The sequence below is a fragment of the Belonocnema kinseyi genome, chromosome 8, assembly GCF_010883055.1.
Source record: "Belonocnema kinseyi isolate 2016_QV_RU_SX_M_011 chromosome 8, B_treatae_v1, whole genome shotgun sequence".
Lineage (NCBI taxonomy): Eukaryota > Metazoa > Arthropoda > Insecta > Hymenoptera > Cynipidae > Belonocnema > Belonocnema kinseyi.
Genome location: NC_046664.1, coordinates 18,578,879 through 18,593,678, shown reverse-complemented (window position 1 = coordinate 18,593,678; position 14,800 = coordinate 18,578,879). Strand labels below are relative to the sequence as shown.

At 25.7% G+C, this 14,800-nt stretch overlaps 1 protein-coding gene and 1 long non-coding RNA gene across 13 annotated transcripts in view; one reads left to right on the top strand and one right to left on the bottom strand.

The window, feature by feature from the left end:
* Window positions 1-14,800, top strand: part of LOC117179162 (ankyrin-3-like) — a 645,468-nt gene that overhangs the window by 273,168 nt on the left and 357,500 nt on the right. For 10 of the 11 annotated variants that reach the window (XR_004467875.1, XR_004467874.1, XR_004467873.1 and 7 more), the window contains exon 18: window positions 8,704-8,808. The exons of the other annotated variant lie outside the window; for it this stretch is intronic. Coding sequence is in view for 7 of the 10 variants with exons in the window: in XM_033370871.1 (XP_033226762.1) it covers window positions 8,704-8,808 (105 nt within the window). In the remaining 3 variants the exon portion in view is untranslated. The remainder of the gene's footprint in view (window positions 1-8,703; window positions 8,809-14,800) is intronic. 11 annotated transcript variants of the gene reach the window in all.
* The window catches only part of LOC117179163, a 171,185-nt gene that overhangs the window by 105,340 nt on the left and 51,045 nt on the right, over window positions 1-14,800 (bottom strand). The window lies entirely within an intron of this gene.

The window sequence follows — 14,800 nt, the reverse complement described above, 5'->3', positions numbered from 1 at the left end:
CGGCGTCATCGAAAAGGATAAATAACATAAAAGTGATGACGATTAGCTCATTGTTCAGAAAAGTAGAAGATTTAGAATCATGAGGAAAAGAGATAGAATATTTTTTTTTGTTTTCTGGATAGAGGAGGAGTACTTAAATTTTCGAGAATTAAATGTTTGGAAGATCTTCGAGTATATTTTGGAAAATATTTTAACAATTGATAATTTTTTAGAATAAATTCAAATGAATTTTGTGTAAATTTGAAAGTGGATTCATAGCCTAGTCTAGTCAAGACAAATTGAATTTCAGTCAAACCAGACAGATATCTAGACGATTTAGATTAGTATTTACTAAATTTGAATAAAATTCTACTAAATTTCGACTAATTTTTCGTCAATTTTAGTAGAATAATTCTCGTCAGTCAATTCAATTCTATTTAATTCCAATTTTATCCTATTTACTTCAAATTCAATTATTTCAAAATAGTAGATTAAAAAGGAACTTTAGTCAATTTTAATTATTAAAATGATTGAATCATAGTCAATTTAACTGGAATTTCTGTCAATTTAAATTCAATTTTAGTCAACTGAAATCGAATGTTTGTCAATTCAAATTAAATTTCAGCAATTTCAAATTAAATTTTAGTTAATTAAAATTGAATATCAGTCGATTTAAATTGAATTTTAGTCCGCTCAAATGTATATATCGTCAAGTCAACTTCAAATCTAATAAATTGAACAAAAAATAATCAATTCTAATTATCAAGATTGGAATTGTATTCTAATTACTTTAAATTGAATTCTAGATTCTTGAAATTGAAGTCTGTTCAATTTTAAGTGAATTATATAGTCAAATAAGAGTGAATCATAGTCAATTCAAATTGAATTTTAGTCAATTTAAATTCAATTTTAGTCGATTAAATTTGAATTTTCTCCAATTCAAATTTACCTTGAGTAAATTCAAATTGACTTTTAGACAATTGAAATTGAATTTTAGACAGCTTAAATTCAATTTTAGTAAATTCAACTGCAAATCTAGTAAAATAAAAAGAAATTATAGTAAGTTTCAATGATTGAGATGTGAATTAAATTCTAATTACTTTAAGTTGAATTCTCGATTCTTTAAATTGAAGTCTATTCAATTGAAAGTAAAATACATAGTCAAATCTGAGTGAATGGCAATCAATTAAAATTGAATTTCAATCAATTTAAATTCAATTTTAGTCAATTAAAATTGAATTCTAGTCAATTCAAATTCAATTTTAGTAAATTCAAGTTGAAATGTAGTTAATTCAACTGCAAATCTTGTAAAATAATAAGAAACTATAATAATTTTCAATGATAGAGATAAGAATTAATTTCTAATTACTTTAAATTGAATTCTTCAAATTCAAGTCTATTCAATACAAAGTGCATTATATAGTCAAATAAGAGTGAATCATAGTCAGTTAAAATGGAATTATAGTCAACTTAAATGGAATTATCGTCAATTTAAATTGAATTGTAGTCCTTTATAATTCAAATGTAGTCAGTTTAAATTCAATTTTAGTCATTTTGCATGGAATTTGAGTCAATTCAATTTCAATTTAACTTTAAATTGAAGCTTATTCAATAACAGTGAATTATATAGTCAAATCAGAGTGAATCATAGTCAATTCAAATTGATTTTAGTTAAATTTAAGTTTAATTTTAGTCAATTAAAATTGCATTTCAGTCAATTTAAATTTAATTTTAGTCAATTCAAATGTATATTTAGTCTATTCAACTTCAAATCTAGTAGATTAAAAAGAAACTCTAGTCAATTTCAATTATCAAGTTGCGAATTGTATTCTAATTATTTTAAGGTGAATTCTAGGTTCTTCAAATTGAAGCCTATTCAATTGAAATTGAATTATATAGTCAAGCAAGAGTGAATCATAGTCAATTCAAATTGAATTTTAGTCAATTTAAATTCAATTTTAGGCAATTCAACTTCAAATCTAGTAAATTAAAAAGAAACTTTATTCAGTTTCAATTATTGAGCTAAGAATTGAATTATAATTACATTTAATTGAATTCTTGATTATTATCAAGTAGAAGTCTATTCAATTCAATCAATCAATTTAAATTAAATTACAAACTACTTATATTCAATTTTAGTCGATTAAAATTGAATTTCAGTCAATTTAACTTCAAATCTAGTAAATTAAAAAGAAACTCTAGTCAATTTCAATTATCAAGACTCTAATTTTATTCTAATTACTTCAAATTGAATTCTAGATTCTTCAAATTGAAGCCTATTCAATCCAAACGTGATCATATAGTGAAATCAGAGTGAATCATAGCTAATTCAAATTGAATTTCAGTCAGTTTAATTTCAATTTTAGTCAATTGAAATTGAATTTTTGTCAATTTAACTTCAAATCTAGTTAATTCCAATGAAATTTATTAAGATTCAATTATTGAGACGGTAATTGAATTCTACTTAAGTTTTCGATTCTTAAAATTTAAGCCTGTTCAATTCAAAGTGAATTATTCTAGTTAAATAAGAGTGAATCATAGTCAATTCAAATGGAATTTTTAGTGCAATAAAATTAAATTTCAAAGAATTCAAAATGAATTTTAGTTAATTCAACTTCGAATCTATTAATTTAAAAAGGCACTCTAGTAAGTTTCAATTATCGAGATGGGAATTGAATTACAATTACTTTAACTAAATTATTGATTTTTCAATTTGAATTCTATTTGGTGCAAAGTGAATTCTAGTCAAATCAGAGTGAATCATAGTCAATTCAAATAGAATTTCAATCAATTTAAATTCAATTTTAGTCACTTAATTTCGCATTTCAGTCAATTTAAATTGAATGTTAGTCATTTAAAATGTATATCTAGTCAAGTCAATTTCAAAGCTAGTAAATTAAAAAGAAACTCTAGTCAATTTTAATTATCAAGTTGCGAATTGTGTTCTAATTACTTGAAGTAGAATTCTAGATTTTTCAAATTGAAGCCTATTCAATTGAAATTGTAATTATATAGTCAAATAAGAGTGAATCATAGTCAATTTAAATTCAATTTTAGTCAATTCAACTTCAAATTTAGTAAATTAAAAAGAAACTCTTCCAGTTTCAATTATTAAACTGAGAATTGAATTTTAATTACTTTAAATTGAATTCTTGATTATTTTCGAGTTGAAGTCTATTCAATTCAATGTGAATTATATAGACAAGTCTGAGTGAATGATAATAAATTTAAATTGAATTCCAAACTACTTAAATTCAATTTTTTGTCAATTAAAATTGAATTTCAGTCAAATTAAATTGGAATTTAGTCAATATGACTTCAAATCTAGTAAATTAAAAAGAAACTAGTAAATTTTAATTATCAACATGGGAATTGTATACTGATTACTTTAAATTGAATTCTAGATTCTTTAAATTGAAGCCTATTCAATCCAAACGTGATTATATAGTGAAATCAGAGTGAATCATAGTCAATTCAAACTGACTTTTAGTAAATTTAAGTTCAATTTTAGTTAATTTAACTTGAATTTTAATGCATTAAAATTCAATTTCAGTCAATTCAAATTGAATTTTAGTATTTTGAAATTCAATTTTAGTCAATTTAATTTTTTGATTCTCGATTCTTCAAATTAAAGTCTATTTAATTGAAAGTGAATTAAATATTTAAATCTGAGTGAATCACAGTCAATTAAAATGGAATTTCAGTAAATTTAAATTCAATTTGAGTAAATTCAAATTGAATTTTTGTCAATTCAAATTCAAAGTGAATTATTCTAGTTAAATAAGAGTGAATCATAGTCAATTCACATTGAATTTTAGTATATTCAAATTCAATTTTAGTCAATTCAATTTCAAATCTAGTATATCAAAAAGGAACTCTAGTCAATTTCAATGATTAGTATAGGGATGGGATTATAATTACTTTGAATTGAATTTCCGATTCTTCAAATTTAAGTATGTTCAATTCAAATAAATTTATTTTAGTAAGTTAAAAATTAAGTCTTTGATTTAAAATTCAATTTCAATAAGTACGCCAGGAATTCTAGTTATTCACATAATGTTCTACATAGTTCTAAGTTAATTCTAGTCAATATAGATCAATTCCTAGTGGATTCATATTGATTCAATGGAATAAAAGTTCAATAATTGAAATTAAAAAAAAATTAAATTGAATTCTCGTAACTGTAATTGAATTCTTCTTTTATATAAATTTAATTTAACTGAATTTAAAATTAATTTCAATTCAACTGAATTACTTAACGCGAATGCAAATAAATTCTAATTGATTTTACATAGATTCTGGTGAGTTTCGGTGAAATGAAATGTAGTTAAGTGGATTCGTGTTTTTTCCTTACTTAATTCAATTAATTGAATCAAGCTTGCATTCACCTGAATTCAGAAAAATTAATTCGCCAACAATTAACTTTCTCTCATCTTAATTGTAATTACCAATTTCAATTTCATACAAATTTATTTGAATTTTGAAAATATTCAACTTTGATTGATGTTTTTAAAGTAAATGGTAATCCTCATAATATCTGAAAATGAAGGTTGATCCCAAATATTTTCCAGAATATTACATTTACGACCAAATTTTTTTTCATATAGAAATATAAATTCCAGAATATTCACGTTTCCGACAGAATATTTGCTCAATAGAACGCTAAATTTCGGTATTTCGAAGTTCTGAATTCTAGAAGTTTAAAATGCGACAATTTATTATTTGCTTGTTTTCTTTGAATTTTGCATTTCTTTCTCAAGTGCATGTGTTTAGCACATTCCTGACTGGGTTGACAAAAGAGTTACTATATTAGAAATAAATTACACGTTGGAAAATCTGTCGGAAAAATTTTCAGGATAATAATTTTCTCCATTGGATTCATCAATTTCAGCAAAAATAATAATTTGTTTAAGATATTAGGGTGTTAAAAAAGGCTTTATTATTTTTTTCAAATGGCACCATTTAAAAGTGCTTTTTTTGTGTCAAAATGTCCCTAGATTTTCAGCAGGATAAAAAAAATATTTAAGTGTACCCGAAGTCGATTATTGCACATAAAACACAAAACGAATATTTAAGTTTTTTTCAACTTGAAAGTAAAATTTTCAACCACGGAAATTATTTTTCAACCAAGAAAATAAATTTTCTACCAAGAAAGACGATTTTTTAATAGAATACATGAATTGTCTACCAGATTGTTGAGTTTCCTCATAAACAAGGTGAATTTTTAATTTAAAATGTATCAGTTAAGTTTTTAGTAAACAAAATTTGTTTAAAAATATCGACGAAATAGTTAAATTTTCAACCAGGGAAATGAGCTTTCTACAAAAATAATCAATCTTTAACAAAAAATAGAAATTTTCACAACAACAACAACAAAACTAGTTTTCAACAGAATAGTTAAATTTCCAACCAAAAAGTTGAAATATCAATCAGGAAAAGAAATTTTCTGCCAAAAAGACGAATTTTTAGCAGAATACATGCATTTTCCACCAGATTGTTTATTTTTTTCTAATAGAGATACATTTTTAGCCACAAATGGAATAGAAAAATTTTTAGTTAAAAAACAAAAAAGAATTTTGTTTAAATCGACCAAATATTTACATTTAAAAAAAATGAATTTTCACCTAAAATAATCACTCTTTAACCAGAAAATAAGGTTTTTAACAACAACACAACGAATTATGAACAAAAAATTGAATTGACAACAAAAAAGTTAAATATTCAACCAGCAAAATAAATGTTCTGCCAAAAAAGAAGAATTTTTAACGGGATACATTAATTTTCAACCAGACTGTTGAATTTTTTCTGCAAAAAGATCACTTCTAAATCAAAAATGGAATAAATAAATTTTTATTTAAAAAAAAATGAATTTTCAAACAAAGATAAATTTTCAAATAAAAACATAAATGTTTATTTAAAAGTGGAATAGTTAAATTTTCAGTGACAAAAATTCATTTTTATAAAAAAAATCGAATTTCAAACAAAATAGTTGAATTTTCACATACAGAAATGAATTTTGTACTAAATATTTAAATTTCAACTAAAAAAAAGATTTTCAACCAAAGAGACGAACTTGCATTCAAAAATTCGCATTTTTATACAAACTAGATGAAATTTCCATCAGAAGAAATGGATTTTGAAACCGAAAAAAACTGTTGAATTTTCAATTAAGAAAATTAATTGACTGCCAAAAAACACAATTTTCTACTAACAAACATTATTATTGAACAAAAAATGATTTAGTTAAATTTTCAATTTGATAGGTAAAGCTTTATTTAAAAAAAAATGAATTTTTATTTAATCAGTCGCATTTCTAACCAAACAAAATGACTTTTCTACCAGAAAAGATGATTTTTCAACAAAATAGTTGAATCGTCAACAAAAAAAGGTTAATATTCAACCGAAAGTAAAATAGTTCAATTTTTTATTAACCCATTAACGACCAAAGCTATCAACTTTATAACATGAGTTTGACCGCAAAATTATAAAAAAACAATAAAGAGATCAAAAGTACTGTTCCTTATGTTTTTTGGTGAGCTAAATTCGAATCCGTCGTCAAAATTCGAATATTTTGACTTCAAAATTAAATATGGCGGTTTTTGTATACAAAAATAGTGAAAAAAATTTGATTTTTTATTCTTATCATTTTTTTCAGACATAAAACGCTTTAATATCTTAAAATTTCTTCAACCATCGGTGCACAAAATTCTTATACTTTAACCAAAAATTTGTATATATATGTTTTTTTCCTCCAAAATGTCGGACAAAATGCAAAAATGTTCCAAAAACTGGTTTTTTTCCATCATCTTTGTTTTTCTCAAAAACTTGAAAGTTTAAAAAAAAGTTTCATGGAATAAAAATCTCTTGAAATTAACCATAGAATACTAGGACATTCTGCAAATTTTACATAAAATCTGAACAAATTCAGGAATACTCTTTGACTAATTCTAAGATATTTTTATTCTTGCAAAATTTGTTAATTTCAAGACATCTTTATTCCATGGAACTTTTTTTTATACTTTCAAGTTTTTGAGAAAAACAAAGATGATGGAAAAAACCAGTTTTTGGAACATTTTGCATTTTGTCCGCCATTTTGGAAGTAAAAACATATATATACAAATTTTCTGTTAAAGTTTATGAATTTTGTGCACCAATGGTTGAAGAAATTTTAGGATATTAACGCGTTTTATGTCTGAAAAAAAAATATAAAAATAAAAAATCAAACATTTTTCACTATTTTTGTATGCAAAAACCGCCATATTTAACTTTGAATTTAAAATGTTCGAATTTTGACGACGGATTCAAATTTAGCTCACCCAAAAACATAAGGAATAGTACTTTTGATCTATTTATTATTTTGACATACCTATAAATTTTGCGGTCAAACTCATGTTATAAAATTGATAGCTTCGGTCGTTAATGGGTTATGGAGATAAACTTTTATAAAAAAAATCAAATTTTTAACTAAACTTATGAATTTTCGATCGAAAGAAAATTAATTTTCGCAACGAGGTTCAACTTTCAACTAAATAGTTCAGTTTTTAACCAAAGAAATTAATTTTCAACCGAAAAATTGATCTTTCAACCCAAAAAATTAATTTTCCACCACAAAGGATGAATTTTTACAAAGTCGCATACATTTTCAACCAAATTGTTCAATTTTAAACTAAAAAAATTTAATTTTTAAACAAAAATGGAGTAGTTAAAATTTCATTTAAATTAATTAATTTCTAACAAAAAAAAGACGATTTTTCAACAAAATAGCAAAATTTAAAAAACAATGTAAACGACCCTCAAGCCGCTTTTTAACAATAAAACGCTTTTTTTTAATCCTGCAGAAACTCTGAGTGATTTATTTCACTTAAAAACAACTGAAAATTTATTTTTTATTATTCCCAAAAAATCATAGGACATTTGGACACCAAAAAGAATAATTCATAAGGGTGCTATTTTCGAAATAAAAGTCTTGAAAAAATCCACGCATATTGCCATGGACCGCGATGCATGAGACTTTTAAGTCCCAGTTGTGTCAGGCGGTGTCGGTTCGAATTTTTAACTGGAAAGCTCGAGTTCGATTCCTATTGCTGGTTTTTTTCATTCAAACCTTTTTTTATTTTAATTTACTATCAAAATTTTTTTAATCAAGCCAGAATTTTTAATTTAACTATTTTTGAATGAAAAACTGTGTTTGTTTAAACTTTATAATTTTGAAGCTAACATTAGTAATAACCAAAGTTGAATAAAAAACCAGAATTTTCTGTAAAAAAAAAGTTTTGAAGTGAAACGAATATTTTGGTTTAATTTAGTTAAATTGAATATACAATTTTAATAGAAAAGAGAATTAAAAAAAGCTATTTGACAAAAAATTCCGACAGTAGGAATCAAGCCCAGACTTTTCGGTTTCAAATTCGGAGCGCAACCACTTGATCTAACCGGGAGATCAAAGACTCTCACATCACGGTCCATGTAACGTGCCAGGATTTTTTTCATGCGAAAAATGTAGGTTTCCCTGTAAGAGATATATTTGTTAAAAACTTTTAATGTGTAGTTTTTTTCTTTGGCAGAGATGTAGTGGTTGTTGTTTTTTTTTTATTATTTAAGTGTTGGAATGTTGAGTGTTTGAGAGAAAAGCAACCCAGTGAATAGAGAAGTTAGAATCGCAAAATAAAAATGAAAAATAGGGATATTGATGAAAAAAATATTCCTCGATGGCGTACAATGTAGGTGGCGATGAAATCGGCGTGGCTGCCATGAATGTGTACGGGCAACCGCCACACGCACAACATGTGTACCTTCCTTCCTACTACCAGGGCCAAATGACCTACACTCGTAAGTTCTATCACCGTCTCGCTCTCGTTTTTTTTTAAATTTTCCTCATTACCCCAGTCCTCTCAATTGCGGAATCTGCATTTATTTTGATGAAATCACTGTAGATTATTTGCACAAAAGTAGCATTTTTCAGTCTCTTATCACTTGCCAGAGGCGGCCACCAATTGTGAATTTTAGTTTCGGTTCATCATTTTTTAAATGAAAAATGCCCTCTTTCGCCATTTTGGGGATACCTGATAGTTCAGACAGTAGCGCTTCCGATGCATAGCTGAAAGATGGGTGTTCGATTCTCGCTGCCTGTATTTTTTCATTTATCCATTTTTTAATTTTTTTATCAAATCAAATGTTTATAAATATAATTTCTTTCAATAATCTTCAAAAATTTTGCAAATAATAATTTTTTAAATCCTTTTTTCACGGAAAGTCTTACTGTTTTAATTTTATTATGATTTTAGTAAACAAATTAATTTTTTAATGAGTGTTATTAATTTTTTTCATAATGTCTAAGAATTATATTTAAAATTAGAAATTAGAAGCAATTATTTCTTTGAAGAGGGATAAAAATGCAATTTTTCTTTAAAAATCTCTTTTAAAACCTTGCTCATACTGCTATTTTTTAATTTAATTGGTAAGCAATGAAAAAGATTAATAACATTTTTATAAAGCAAATTTGTTGGCGAAAAACATGATAGAGTTAAAAGAAATCCGAGTTTCTGTGAGAAAAGGTACAAAAGAAAGTAGCATTAGCAGGAATTTCGAAGATTATCGAAGGAAATTATAGTTATCAACATTTTAATAAATAAAAATAAAAAAGCAAGAAATTAAAAAATTGCAGGCAATGAGAGTCGAACACGCAATCTTCTGGCCCTGAAGCAGAAGCATTACTGCCTGAGCTACGATCCGATTTTGATGACTCTCCCTGTTAATCAGGGATTATTCTAAGCTCAAATGCATCTAAGAGGTCATCCACAAATTTCAAATTACTTAGAGAAAAGTCTTGATAAACTAAAGAAGATAAAATTTCAAAAATAAATGGAAAATCTGTATTTTCAGTTAAGAAAATTAATCTTCAACAAAGGAAAATACATTTTAAACCAAGAAGATTAATTACATGCAAGAAAAATAGACGAGTTTTCACCAAAATAATTAGATTTTTAACCAAAGAGATTGATTTTTAACAAAAATGATAAATGTTTAACCAATAAGATTATCTTTCTTCCAAAAAAGACTAACTTTTAATAAAATACATGAATTTAAAAGTAAATCGTCCAGTTTGAACCAAAAATGGAAGTTACATTTTTAGTTTAAAAAATTGATAAAAAAATTATAAAAACAAATGAGTTATGCGGTCAAGAAGTTTAATTGTTAACAAACAACCAAAAATAATTTTCAACACAATAAATAAATTTTGAACTAAAGAAATAAATTTTCCACCAAGGAAATTAATTTCCCAATCAGCTAAAAAAGGTAAACTTTTAACCTAAAATTAAATATTAAATTTTAAATTTCAATTAAAAAGTTATTTAATCTACACAAAAACGAATTTTCAACAAAGGAATCGATATTTAAATTTAAAAAATCTTCAGTCAAAAGGAAATTTACCAAATTATTACAATTTCAAGCTAAAAGCTCCAATTTTCTACAATACAGTCGAATTTTCAGCGAAAATGTTAATATTAAATCCAAAATATTAATTTTTAACAAAGAAATATTTTCACACAAAGAAATATTTTCTACTCTGAAAATTAATTTTCTACTGAAAAAGACGAATTTTCAACCAAATGGTTGAATTTTCATCTGAAAAAAGATAAATTTGTAATCAAAGACAGAATATTTAAGTTTTCAGTTGAAAAAATAATTTTCAACAAACTAAAACAATTTTTCAATAAAATAGTTTAATGTTCAGCCAGAGAAATTAATTTTCTACTTAAAATGATGAATCTTTACCTTAAAAAATGAATTTTTTACCAAATTCATACATTTTCAACCAAAGAAATGAATTTTCAACTAAAAACAATAAATGTCCATCCAAAAATTAAATAGTTAAATTTTCATTAAAGAAATGAATTTTGAAAACAAAAAAATGAATTCACAACAAAATAGTTCAATTTACAACTGAAGAAATGAATTTTCAACAAAGTAGTTGAATTTTGAACTAAAGAGGAGTACATTTCTATCAAAATAAATCAATTTTCAAACCAAAAATTTGAATTTGTTAAAAAAATGAATTTTTGGCAAAATATTTTAATTTTTAACTAAACAAATGAATTTTGTATATAATAGTTGATTTTCGAACGAAAAAAGCGTACTTTTCTACCAAAATAAATTAATTTTTAAAGCAAAAAGTTGAATTGTCAATCATGAAAGTTTTGCAGTCAAAAAAGAAAAATTTTACGGAATCTTAAACTGGGGGAGCGGTTGTTGAAAATTTCAGAAAAGCTACCTACGTAATTTTTGGTTGACCCCAAATATTTTGTTTTTAGTTAAAGCAACCGTTTCCTAGACCTCATTTTTTTCATTTAAAAATCAAGAAAATAATTTTAAATCTCAGAAGAGATTTCGGTGAATCAAAAGAAATCTCTGTGAATGAAAGAAATCTTTGACTGACAGCCAATGAATATTATTCTTTGATTGAACAAAATTTTCTGTGAATCAAAGACTCTTTTTTTGATTGCTTACCTACTTATAACTTTTTCCTTAGAAAATTCCCTGAGGATAATTTTTTGTTCATAAATCTTATTCTCTCACGATCAGAATCATAAATTCTTGCACCATTACTCAACAATTACTGAATTAGTCAACGATTAGTTCAATTAAATTAGGCTATTCATCCCTTTGGCGCTACAATGGGAGTCATTTTTAGTATCTGTATTAAGAGCATTAGATTTTTTTTCCTTCTCGTATTTCTTAGAAAACTGATAAAACTGATGAAAGAAAATGATCGTAGGTGCTATATGTCAAGTGCGAAGTATATCCAGGAGATGAAGGATGCTTCGGTTGATATTGAGGAACAACTTGATAGTTGATACATTGACTATATTTATTAGATATTGTATCTAATTCAAGTTACATCACTCACAGATAAATAGTAGAGTCGTTAGAAATTAGAATCATATCAGCCAGTGCATCTCGCCTTCAACTTCGCAGTACTTAACTATTACAGAAGCATAAACGATTATTGCTGTCGCTATAGCCGCGGATTGCGGAAGTGCTTCTGAACACTAATATTCTATTTTTAGGAATGATCCCAACAAAATTAAGGTGCTTTAAATTATCCTTTCACAAATGTTTTTTATAGCTTTTCAAATTTTTTGTTGCGTCACACTTTGGTTTTTTGTATAAATGGTAGGGACCAGGTACACTGAGAAAAAATCACTAAATAAACAAGAATTCTAGAAGGTTTCCTGTCCTTTTTCTAGTGTTACTTTGGTTAAACAAAACATGTTGTGGATGTGGTTAAGGAAGTGATTCTGGACATTAATATTCAATTTTTAGGAATAATTCCGACCACATTAAGGTGCTTCAAATAATTCTTAAAAGTGTTATTAAAAAACAAGAAAGAATTTTAGAGTATTTACAATTATTTTTCTGGTGTTACTTTCAATGAACAAAAAATTATTTGGTTATGGCTGAGGAAGTGATTCTGAACATTAATATTTTATTTTTAGGAATGATTCAAATTAAATTAAGGTTCTTCAAATCATTCTAACAAATTATCCTTCTACAAATCTTTTAATAGCTTTACAAAATCTTTTGCTGCAACATAATTTAAATTTTGGTGTTAAGAGTAGGGTCCATGTACACTGAGAACAAAAACATTAAATAAACAAGAATTCTAGAAGGTTTCCTATCCTCTTTCTAGTGTCACTTTCATTCAACAATAAATCATTTGGACGTGGTTGAGGAAGTGATTCCCAACATTAATATTCTTTTTTTAAGATTGATTCCAACCTAATGAAGGTGCTTTAAATCATTATTGCAAATTATTCTTTTACAAATCTTTTTATAGCTTTTAAAATGTCTTGCTGCATCACACTTTAAATTTTTGTATAAGGGAAACGAATCACGTATACTGAGAAAAAAGAAACACTAAAAGAAAAATAATTCTAGAAGGTTTCGTATTATTTTTATTAAAAGAAAAAGAATTCTAGAAGGTTTCCTATTCTTTTTATAGTGTCACTTTCAGTCAACAAATAATTATTTTTTTATGGCTGAGGAAGTGATTCTGAACATTAATATTATATTTTTAGGAATGATTCGACTCAAATTAAGGTGCTACAAATCATTCTTAGAAATTATCCGTATCCAAATCTTTTTATGGCTTTTAACATGTTTTGCTGCAACATACTTTGAATTTTGTTAAACAGTAAAAAAAGTATTGCTAGACTCTAGATTCTTTTTCTAGAGTCACTTTCAGTCAACAAGAAATTATTTGGCTATGGTTAAGGAAGTGGTTCTGAACATTATTATTTCATTTTTAAGAATGTTTTCAACTGAATTAAGGTGCTTTAAATTATCCTTTTACACATATTTTTATATCGTCTACAGTTTCTTGTTGGAACAAAGGTAGAGTTTTTATATAAAGGGTTAAGGACCATGTACACTGAGAAAACGAACACTGAAAAAAAGAATTCTAGAAGGTTTCCTATTTTTTGTGTCACTTTTAGTCAGGAAAACATTATTTGGATATGGTTGAGGAAGTGATTCCAAACATAAATATCCCTGTTTTTAAGGATTGATTCCAACCAAATTATGATATTTCAAATCATCATTTTACAAATCTTTTCATAGCTTTTTATAATATCTTGCTGTAACACACTCGGAATTTCTTTAAACACTAAAAAATGAATTCTAGACTCCAGATTTTTTTTAATGTCACTTTCATTTAACAAAAAATTATTTGGATATTGTTCAAAAAGTGATTCTGAAAATTAATGTTCAATTTTTAGAAATTATTCCAACTAAATTGAGGTACTTCAAATCATTCTGTTAAATTATCCTTCTACAAATCTTTTCATAGATTTTAAAGTGTTTTGTTGCATCATACTTTGAATTTTTGTAAAAAAAGCAGGGACCATGTACACTAAAAAAAAACACTAAAAGAAATAGAATTCTAGAAGCTTTTATCTTTTTTTTCAATAGTCACTTTCAGTCAACAAGAAATTATTTAGATATGGTTAAGGAAGTGATTAAGAACATTATTATTTCCTTTTTAGGAATGATTCCAGGTAAATTAAGGTGCTTTAAATCATCCTTTTAAATTATGATTTTATTTATATTTTTAAAGCTTCTAAAATTTCTTGCTTGTTCGGTATATCAATCTATAAATATTCAGATGCACAATCTAGATATTAGTTTAAGTATTTTTGGTTGGTGGATATATGAGAGTTATCAATTCTGTCTTTAGTGTAATTTTTAGGTAACAAAAATCATTATTTGATATGATTAAGGACATGATTCCAAACATTACTTTTTCAAAGTTTCAAACCAAATTAAGGTGTTTTTCAATCATCCTTTTAAATTTTCCTTTTACAAATCTTTCTTTCTATAGCTTTTAAAATGTCTTGCCGCGCCACTGGATATTAAATTTTTTATTTTATAATTTAAAAAAATTAACATCCAGATTTTGCGGCTTTTTTATATGGATCGCTGTCCTACATTTTAAAACACAAAATATTTTTTCTTTTTTTTTGTGATCAAAACATGAACTCTGGAGGCTCTCTCATTTTTTTCTATTATAATTTTCAGTGGATAATTTTTTTTAACCCTTAAACGGCCAAAACGCCACTACCGGTACACTGTTTTTCAACGGCCAATAACTAAGACTATTCGACACTAGAAAAAATTGAGACACACATATTTTTATTGCTTAAGATCTCCTCTTTCCGAAAGTGCCAATGAAATTCCTCAAAAAATTTATTTATTATCCCAAAATGCAGTTTAAACAAAAAAAAAACGTGATTTTTCGTGCCTATTTTTTTTTGTGAACCAT